Below are 10,390 nucleotides of genomic sequence, written 5' to 3'. Positions count from 1 at the left end.
CCAGAACCACACTGGTTACCAGTTACCAGAACCACACTGGTTACCAGTTACCAGAACCACACTGGTTACCAGTTACCAGAACCACACTGGTTACCAGTTACCAGAACCACACTGGTTACCAGTTACCAGAACCACACTGGTTACCAGTTACCAGAACCACACTGGTTACCAGTTACCAGAACCACACTGGTTACCAGTTACCAGAACCACACTGGTCCCCTAAACAGGGGACTTTACATCTATTAATAAATCATGCAATTCGTATATGTTAAGATTTTGGAAATGCTTAAAGATCCTGTTCAATCTCTTTAACAGAGATGATGTGACAAAATCTGTTTGAAATATGACAGGACTGCCCAAAATGTCACAGTGACATGGAGTTCCACCAACCCAATATGGAAATGGGAGAACTGACAGTGCCTCTCTTGCAGATAAGAGCATTCTTAATCCACTGGGATGGGAGTACCCTCACACACACAGAGAACCGAATGGCTTCAACAGCAGGTAGGCTTCTAAGCCAGTAATTAGTAGGACTAGTGAAGTCAATAGCCCACGGGGCTCTGGTCTAAAGTAGTGCTCTGCAGGGTTCCCATTTGGCATGCAGTCACTGTTTTGATGTTTTCTCGCCATTGTGATGTCAACCGAAAAGCTGTATTTGGATCCATGAATGGAAGTAATTACACACAACAACAAAAAATGAAGAAAAAACAAACCACGTTCTTATTTTATTTTTTTATCCAAATTTTAAACATCAACATAATCTTGCTTTACACGTAACAACAATAGACACACGAGCCCTTTTTCCATCAGCAGTTGTCACAAAGTGCTTTTCAGATACCCAGTCTAAGATACCAGAGAGAAAGTAACACAGAGGCAGAAGCACTGTGGCTAGTAAAACTCCCTAGAGGACACCCAGTCTAAGATACCAGAGAGAAAGTAACAGAGGCAGAAGCACTGTGGCTAGTAAAACTCCCTAGAGGACACCCAGTCTAAGATACCAGAGAGAAAGTAACAGAGGCAGAAGCACTGTGGCTAGTAAAACTCCCTAGAGGATACCCAGTCTAAGATACCAGAGAGAAAGTAACACAGAGGCAGAAGCACTGTGGCTAGTAAAACTCCCTAGAGGACACCCAGTCTAAGATACCAGAGAGAAAGTAACACAGAGGCAGAAGCACTGTGGCTAGTAAAACTCCCTAGAGGATACCCAGCCTAAAACCACAAAGAGAAAGCAATGCAGATGTAGAAGCATCATTGTAATTCATGACACAAAACTCAAAAGTTAAATATTTAACTTATGGTCCAGTAATGACGTATAGTGTTGATAGCAGATCTACAGAAGCTTGTGCTGAAAAGTATTGACCTCTAACAAAATCCTATAGAAACATGTTTAATAATTTAACAAATTGTACAAAGCCTGAGTGTTGGTCTGTTTGGGTTGTGTCAACGACTTGTCACTCATTGTTTGGCTTGAACATGGAGTTGCATAGAGCACAAATAGATCTGGGACCAGGATAATAACGTTTAGCTCTTTCAGTTAAATAAAATGGTTTTGATTCATTTATTGATTAGTAATTAGCCTCTTTATAATTAGATACCTCCATCTCCAGACAGTAGTGATTTGCATGCTACTGAGTATTCCACCTCCAACACCTCTATTGGGTCTATTGTATTGTCTGTTGTGGAATTATCTGTATCAATGAGCCTGGCTTTCTCAGCATGCTGAATCAGGTAATAGTGAATCAATGAACCTGGCTTTCTCAGCATGCTGAATCAGGTAATAGTGAATCAATGAACCTGGCTTTCTCAGCATGCTGAATCAGGTAATAGTGAATCAATGAACCTGGCTTTCTCAGCATGCCGAATCAGGTAATAGTGAATCAATGAACCTGGCTTTCTCAGCATGCTGAATCAGGTAATAGTGAATCAATGAACCTGGCTTTCTCAGCATGCTGAATCAGGTAATAGTGAATCAATGAGCCTGGCTTTCTCAGCATGCTGAATCAGGTAATAGTGAATCAATGAACCTGGCTTTCTCAGCATGCTGAATCAGGTAATAGTGAATCAATGAGCCTGGCTTTCTCAGCATGCCCGAATCGGGTAATAGTGAATCAATGAACCTGGCTTTCTCAGCACGCCGAATTAGGTAACAGTGAATCAATGAACCTCTTGTGTCCTCTGTCTTATTCCATATTCAAAACATGTCTTCACAATCTGTACTTCTCTGAGATGCCTGCAGTGGTTACCTTCATTTACAAGACAGTAGTTTTGTGAAAGTACAAAATGTGCTTTTATAATTGATCATGTACGTTAATGGACGAGCTCTCTCTACCGTATGTACAGTTGAGCAGTAGGTGGTTTTGCCACCAGGACTTTGGTCTACCGTCTCTGAAAACGACAGCTGCCTGCTATCTGCCTGCTGTGGTGCTCTCTTCCTGTCGATAACAATACTAATTAATACATATCATTTGCATAGCACATTTCCCACGCTCAATGCGCATAGAGTTAGAAAGCAAAACAACAACAACAACAATCACAATACGTCAACACATTACCTGTTAATGTCGAAGATGGACTTTAAGCAGATTAAGCCATTAAACATTAAAAGCTTGAATAGGTGTTTTTAAAGTGAGGGAGATTAAAGCTGCCTCCTGGATGGGTACAGGTAGAGTGTTGCAGAGCTGAGGGGGCCACATGTGAGAAGGCGTGCAGGGTAGTGGCTGGTTTCACCGGGCTGTTTTAATCTGATGATTGTAGGGTTCGTCCTGCGGAATAGTTATTCAGAGGTTGGCATATGTCCAGTGCCTTCGAAAGTATTCAGACCCCTTGACTTTTTCCACATCTTGTTACATCACGGCCTTATTCTGGAATGGATCAAATTGTCCCCGCCCTCATCAATCTACACACAATACTCCATAACGACAAAGCAAAAATAGGATTTTTTGAAATATTGGGACCCTTTACTCAGTACTATGTTGACGCACCTTTGGCAGTGATTACAGCCTCAAGTCTTCATGGGTATGACGCTACAAGCTTGGCACACCTGTATTTGGGGAGTTTCTCCCGTTCTTTTCTGCAGATCTATTGTTTTCCGCTGATAAACATCCCCACAGCAGGATGCTGCCACCACCATGCTTCACCGCAGGGATGGTGCCACCACCATGCTTCACCGCAGGGATGGTGCCACATTTCCTCCAGATGTGGCGTTTGGCATTCAGGCCGAAGAGTTCAAAGTGTTTAATCTTGGTTTCATCAGACCAGAGCATCTTGTTTCCTTTGGGTGCCTTTTGGCAAACTCCAACCTGGCTGTGATGTGCTTTTTACTGAGGTTGGCTTCCGTCTGGACACTCTACCATAAAGGCCTGATTGGTTGTGCTGCAGAGATGGTTGTACTTCTGGAAAGTTCTCCCATCTCCACAGAGGAACTCTGGAGCTCTGTCAGAGTGACAATCAGGTTCTTAGTCACCTCCCTGACCAAGGCCCTTCTCCCCTGATTGATCAGTTTGGCAGGGTGGCCAGCTCTAGGAAGAGTCTTGGTGGTTCCAAACTTCTTCCATTTAAGAATGATGAAAGCCACTGTGTTCTTAGGGACCTTCAATGCTGCAGAAATGTTTTGGTGCCCTTCCCCATATTTGTGCTTTGACACAACACCTCATGGCTTGGGTTTTTGCTCTGACATGCACTGTCAAATGTGAGACCTTGTTAGACAACTGTGTGTGCTTTTTCAAATCTGAATTGACCACAGGTGGACTCCAATCAAGTTGTAGAAACATCTCAAGGATGATCAATGGAAACAGGCTGCATCTGAGCTCAATTTCATGTCTCATAGCAAAGGGACATTGAATACTTATGTAAATAAGGTATTTCTATATTATTATTAATAAATGTGCAAAAAATCTCTAAAAACCTGGTATTGTAATGTCATTATACGGTATTGTGATGTCATTATGGGGTATTGTAATGTCATTATACGGTATTGTGATGTCATTATGGGGTACTGTGTGTAGATTGATGAGGGAAAATGTTTATTTAATCCATTTTAGAATAAGGCCGTAACTTAACAACATGTGGGAAAAGTCACTTTCCGAATGCACACTCAGAAACAAAAGGTATGAATAGGGTACAGCGTTGTTTCCTGGTGTACAAAAATATTAAAATACACAATGTACCTTCAGAGGTACACATAATCTCACATGGTACTGTTGAGTACCTTTTTAGGGTACATTTGCAGATAATCTAGTATAATGGTACATTTTTGTACCCAATATGCTCTCAAAAACCATTTCCATATTTCCCAGCATGCACTTTCGCAGGTTGATTTTTAGAATTGTTTGTTTCAATATGTTTGATTGATCTTATGCTACACAAAGATAAATAACATACTCTTTTTTTTTTTACTCATCCAATCTGTTAGTAGTTGGACTTATTTCACCCGTTACTGAGATGGTTGTTCCTGTTTAGATGCTTTAGGGAGTCTCATTTATCAATCTTCCCTACTTTGGCAGTCACCTGAAACCCCACCTCTTCAAGGAATACCTAGGATAGGATAAGTAATCCTTCTCACCCCCCCCCCCCCTTTAATGATTTAGATGCACTATTGTAAAGTGGCTGTTCCACTGGATGTCAGAAGGTGAATTCACCAATTTGTAAGTCGCTCTGGATAAGAGCGTCTGCTAAATGACTTAAATGTAAATGTAAATGTATTTTAAATGCCGTTTGAGGGTGATTTAAAAGTAAACATTTGGGGATATTCTAACTCTGGCTGCGTTCCAATGAGAATTCCATATCACTTTGCTGTCTGTGTCACTAGCAAACAGTCGTTGATGGTACTGGTAACTCTACAATTCACTTGAAAGGCACCCTGGGAAATATGCAAATAAGGCTTTGCACCATACAGTTTTTAAAACAACACCCCAAAAAAATGTTTTAGTGGTACATTTTTGCCACTTAAAGGAACAGACTGCGTTGTGGTGGTAACCTAAATAGGGTACCTTTTCCAAAAGGTACACTTCTGAACCTGTACTAATTTATCCCATAATGTACACTTGGATAAATGAGGTGAGAAGAAGACTGGAGTGCTTCTTCTTCAAGACTGTAAGGAGACTATTTCAACAGATCTCCACTGCTCACTGGGCAGCTGAGTGTCCTCCGTCATCTTCTCCCCTGCTAAGGCTGAGGAGGTCTGAGAGGAGACAGACGGACCGTTCTCCAGCATGCCCTGCGCCAAGCCTCCATTAGCCCCACCTCCAGTCTCTGAGAAGGCCTCCCTCTTCAGTGGTCTAATAAAGAGTACAGTGGGGTTGTTGGGCGTCTCCACAGCGCCGCCCTGGTGGTTGGAGGGCTTCCTGAGGCAGCGGGACAAGGTAGCCACACAGCTCTTCTTGAAGTTCTCGTTCATGAAGGCGTAGATGATCGGGTTGTTGAAGGAGTTGGAGAAGCCGATGGCCTGGACGATGGCGATGATCATGTTCACCGTCACCTCGTCAGAGTTCTTCTCTAGGTTGTCTAGATGAAAGGAAGGTTTTTAGGGATTAGTTTAGCTGTATTTGGACAATATTTGTAGCTCGGTTTCCATCCAATTTGCGACAGAGTTTCATTTGAATATTCTAAAATCTCCATAACAATATTGCATTTTCCCACCAGAGATGTTTCCATCAAACTGATTTTTTCATTATAATTTTTTGTAAATTACAATACAGTAACAAATATAGGACATCACTACAATATTTTTTTCTCTTAAGAAACAAATAAAAAGACTGTTTGCTGATTTAAACGTTTTCAATTTTAACTAGGCAAGTCAGTTAAAATAACATTCATATTTACAGTGGACGACGCTGGGCCAATTGTGCGCCGCCCTATGGGTCTCTCAAGCACAACCAGATGTGATACAGCTTGGATTCAAGCCAGGTACAACAGTGGCACGTCTTGCACTGAGATGCAGTGCCTTAGACCTCTGCGCCCCTCGAGAGCCCCGATAAGAGGCTGTGTGTGATGTAGTGCATATAAACATAACTTTTACTGTTACATTTTCATGTACCGAATGGAAAAATACAAGTTAAATGGGTTTCCATCGCATTTCCAGCACGACTGATATTTGTATCAAAAATATTGTGGCATTATATAGCCGATGTGCTCACGCTGGTCTTGGTACATGAGCGCGAGTCAACAGCTCGCGGACACAGTGCACATACCTACATTATGAGATAATTATGAAAAAGAGTAAAATGATTTGTATTTGTGAAACGGCAGCCAAGCATCGATCATCATGTCACCAGAATAAGACCCTCGACATTTATTGGAAAGGAGCATCAAGCTCATTGCACATTCACCACCCTGTGAAGTTGAACGTAACTGATTTAATCTGTCGGCTAATAAACTGCAGGTTTTCCCGAGTCGTAATGAGAGGACCGCACAACATATCATCACGTGACTCAAAGTTTACTTCGATATGATGGTTATTATATTAATCATTTGCGCATCGCGGCGTTTCCACCGCCATTTCTCATATAATTAATTTTACCGACACAAAAAGATCCCACCACGTCGAACGAGCAAATAGTTTTGTCAGCACAGTCTTGTACCGACATTTCATGTTTGCATCAGAAATGGGCGTGACTTTTTTTTTCATACTTCAGGTAATTCATCCGCATGAAATGGTTTAATGGAAACGTGGTTAGTGAAAAACATGCTGAACCGTAAGATTTACACCTGCCTCTGAGTTACAGTTAAACCTGAATGTAAAGGTTAGCCTATGTGACGGTGATTGTTTATGCTATATGTACTACACCCTATTTCAACTTGTTAGACCTAGCCCTATTGTCGTTATTGTAGTGTGATAGATCAGATACTTACTGTACTCAAACAGCATGTGAACGGTATGAAACGGAGCCCAACAGATTGTGAACAGCAGAACGATGGTAATCATCATTTTTACAGCTCGCTTCTTCTTCCTGTGAAAATCAATAAAGAATGTTCTCACCTTCTCGCGCTGATTCTCTTTCTTTTATTCTTCCCGTACGGAGAGACATGCAGGTGTCATCATGCACAATGCATTTCACCAGGGATTTTAGAAGAGCTCTCTGTGTGCCTGAATGGTCTGGCAGTAGTGCTGTCAACTCAGATCGCGGTTCAATACGCAGGTGCTTTCAACTTTTCATATCCGTTCACCTCAATCAATAAATATAGTGCATTTTATAAAGCCAGGCTCTGAGGGGTGGCCAGTCCTCTCCTGTCTGTACCTGGTACAGAGGAACCAGGCTCTGAGGGGTGGCCAGTCCTCTCCTGTCTGTACCTGGTACAGAGGAACCAGGCTCTGAGGGGTGGCCAGTCCTCTACCTGGCTGTGGCTGGGCTGTACCTGGTACAGAGGAACCAGGCTCTGAGGGGTGGTCAGTCCTCTCCTGTCTGTACCTGGTGGAGAGGAACCAGGCTCTGAGGGGTGGCCAGTCCTCTCCTGTCTGTACCTGGTACAGAGGAACCAGGCTCTGAGGGGTGGCCAGTCCTCTCCTGTCTGTACCTGGTACAGAGGAACCAGGCTCTGAGGGGTGGCCAGTCCTCTACTGGCTGTACCTGGTACAGAGGAACCAGGCTCTGAGGGGTGGCCAGTCCTCTCCTGTCTGTACCTGGTACAGAGGAACCAGGCTCTGAGGGGTGGCCAGTCCTCTACTGGCTGTACCTGGTACAGAGGAACCAGGCTCTGAGGGGTGGCCAGTCCTCTACTGGCTGTACCTGGTACAGAGGAACCAGGCTCTGAGGGGTGGTCAGTCCTCTCCTGTCTGTACCTGGTGGAGAGGAACCAGGCTCTGAGGGGTGGCCAGTCCTCTACTGGCTGTACCTGGTACAGAGGAACCAGGCTCTGACGGGTGGCCAGTCCTCTCCTGTCTGTACCTGGTACAGAGGAACCAGGCTCTGAGGGGTGGCCAGTCCTCTACTGGCTGTACCTGGTGGAGAGGAACCAGGCTCTGAGGGGTGGCCAGTCCTCTACTGGCTGTACTGGGTAGAGAGTAACCAGGCTCTGAAGAGTGGTCAGTCCTCTCCTGTCTGTACCTGGTGGAGAGGAACCAGGCTCTGAGGGGTGGTCAGTCCTCTCCTGTCTGTACCTGGTGGAGAGGAACCAGGTTCTGAGGGGTGGCCAGTCCTCTACTGGCTGTACCTGGTGGAGAGGAACCAGGCTCCGAGGGGTGGCCAGTCCTCTCCTGTCTGTACCTGGTACAGAGGAACCAGGCTCTGAGGGGTGGCCAGTCCTCTACTGGCTGTACTGGGTAGAGAGGAACCAGGCTCTGAGGGGTGGCCAGTCCTCTACTGGCTGTACTGGGTGGAGAGGAACCAGGCTCTGAGGGGTGGCCAGTCCTCTTCTAGAGGAACCAGGCTCTGAGGGGTGGCTCCTCCTGTCTGTACCTGGCTGTACTGGGTAGAGAGGAACCAGGCTCTGAGGGGTGGCCAGTCCTCTTCTGGCTGTACTGGGTAGAGAGGAACCAGGCTCTGAGGGGTGGCCAGTCCTCTACTGGCTGTACTGGGTGGAGAGGAACCAGGCTCTGAGGGGTGGCCAGTCCTCTTCTGGCTGTACTGGGTAGAGAGGAACCAGGCTCTGAGGGGTGACCAGTCCTCTTCTGGCTGTACTGGGTAGAGAGGAACCAGGCTCTGAGGGGTGACCAGTCCTCTTCTGGCTGTACTGGGTAGAGAGGAACCAGGCTCTGAGGGGTGGCCAGTCCTCTCCTGTCTGAACCTGGTACAGAGGAACCAGGCTCTGAGGGGTGGCCAGTCCTCTCCTGGCTGTACCTGGTGGAGAGGAACCAGGCTCTGAGGGGTGGCCAGTCCTCTCCTGTCTGTACCTGGTAGAGAGGAACCAGGCTCTGAGGGGTGGCCAGTCCTCTTCTGGCTGTACTGGGTAGAGAGTAACCAGGCTCGGAAGAGTGGTCAGTCCTCTCCTGTCTGTACCTGGTGGAGAGGAACCAGGCTCTGAGGGGTGGCCAGTCCTCTACTGGCTGTACCTGGTGGAGAGGAACCAGGCTCTGAGGGGTGGCCAGTCCTCTACTGGCTGTACCTGGTGGAGAGGAACCAGGCTCTGAGGGGTGGCCAGCACTCTCCTGTCTGTACCTGGTACAGAGGAACCAGGCTCTGAGGGGTGGCCAGTCCTCTTCTGACTGTACTGGGTAGAGAGGAACCAGGCTCTGAGGGGTGGCCAGTCCTCTTCTGTCTGTACTGAATAGAGAGGAACCAGGCTCTGAGGGGTGGCCAGTCCTCTCCTGGCTCATCTCTCCTCTCTCATCCTAGAGAGGAACCAGGCTCTGAGGGGTGGCCAGTCCTCTCCTGGCTCATCTCTCCTCTCTCATCCTAGAGAGGAACCAGGCTCTGAGGGGTGGTCAGTCCTCTCCTGGCTCATCTCTCCTCTCTCATCCTAGAGAGGAACCAGGCTCTGAGGGGTGGCCAGTCCTCTAATGGCTCATCTCTCCTCTCTCATCCTAGAGAGGAACCAGGCTCTGAGGGGTGGCCAGTCCTCTAATGGCTCATCTCTCCTCTCTCATCCTAGAGAGGAACCAGGCTCTGAGGGGTGGCCAGTCCTCTCCTGTCTGTACTGAATAGAGAGGAACCAGGCTCTGAGGGGTGGCCAGTCCTCTCCTGGCTCATCTCTCCTCTCTCATCCTAGAGAGGAACCAGGCTCTGAGGGGTGGCCAGTCCTCTCCTGGCTCATCTCTCCTCTCTCATCCTAGAGAGGAACCAGGCTCTGAGGGGTGGCCAGTCCTCTAATGGCTCATCTCTCTCCTCTCTCATCCTAGAGAGGAACCAGGCTCTGAGGGGTGGCCAGTCCTCTAATGGCTCATCTCTCTCCTCTCTCGTTCTTCCCTATATCTATCACAATAAAAACAATGAAAGACGTCTGCGTATATGCAGAGTACCTGGATATTTTGTTGACCTCCCTGTGGTTCATGGTGTTCAGGACAGAGGAGTCCCCCACCCTCTTCCTGAACCACAGCTCTATCCCTATCCGTGTGTAGAGAAACAACATGGCTGCCATGGGCATCAGGAACAGAGCTACCATGATGAAGGTGGTGTACACTTGTCTGTGGATCAGGGAACGCCAACGCTCCTGACAACACACGTGGTGGTGGTCGTACAGGAAGTCATACTTCACCTGGGAATGGAGGGGAAACGCATCAATTAATCATTCAATCACAGCCTTTGGTTTTCTGGAGTGATTCTGAAAGCGACCGATATGGTTAGGTTAAGTTCGGTTCGGTCAGGTTAAGTTAGGTAAGGTCAGGTCAGGTTAAATTAGGTCAGGTCAAGTTAGGTAAGGTCAGGTTAAGTTAGGTTAGGTCAGATTAGGTTTGGTTAGGTCATGTTAAGTTTGGTAAGGTCAAGATAGATCAGGTTAGGTCAAGTTAGGTCAGGTC

General features: G+C 46.5%; 1 protein-coding gene across 1 annotated transcript in view; it reads right to left on the bottom strand.

The window, feature by feature from the left end:
* Nucleotides 1-4,592: 4,592 nt before the first annotated feature.
* The window catches only part of qrfprb (pyroglutamylated RFamide peptide receptor b), a 13,818-nt gene continuing 8,020 nt past the window's right edge, over nucleotides 4,593-10,390 (bottom strand). Inside the window, exons 4-6 of the mRNA XM_064958568.1 lie at nucleotides 9,893-10,128; nucleotides 6,850-6,947; nucleotides 4,593-5,502 (exon numbers count right to left, since the gene is read on the bottom strand). Of these exons, the coding sequence (XP_064814640.1) occupies nucleotides 5,084-5,502; nucleotides 6,850-6,947; nucleotides 9,893-10,128 (753 nt within the window). The 3' untranslated portion in view covers nucleotides 4,593-5,083. The remainder of the gene's footprint in view (nucleotides 5,503-6,849; nucleotides 6,948-9,892; nucleotides 10,129-10,390) is intronic.

Source organism: Oncorhynchus masou, unplaced genomic scaffold (genome assembly GCF_036934945.1).
Source record: "Oncorhynchus masou masou isolate Uvic2021 unplaced genomic scaffold, UVic_Omas_1.1 unplaced_scaffold_1288, whole genome shotgun sequence".
Taxonomy (NCBI): Eukaryota; Metazoa; Chordata; class Actinopteri; order Salmoniformes; family Salmonidae; genus Oncorhynchus; species Oncorhynchus masou.
This window is presented reverse-complemented; position numbering and strand designations above follow the sequence as displayed.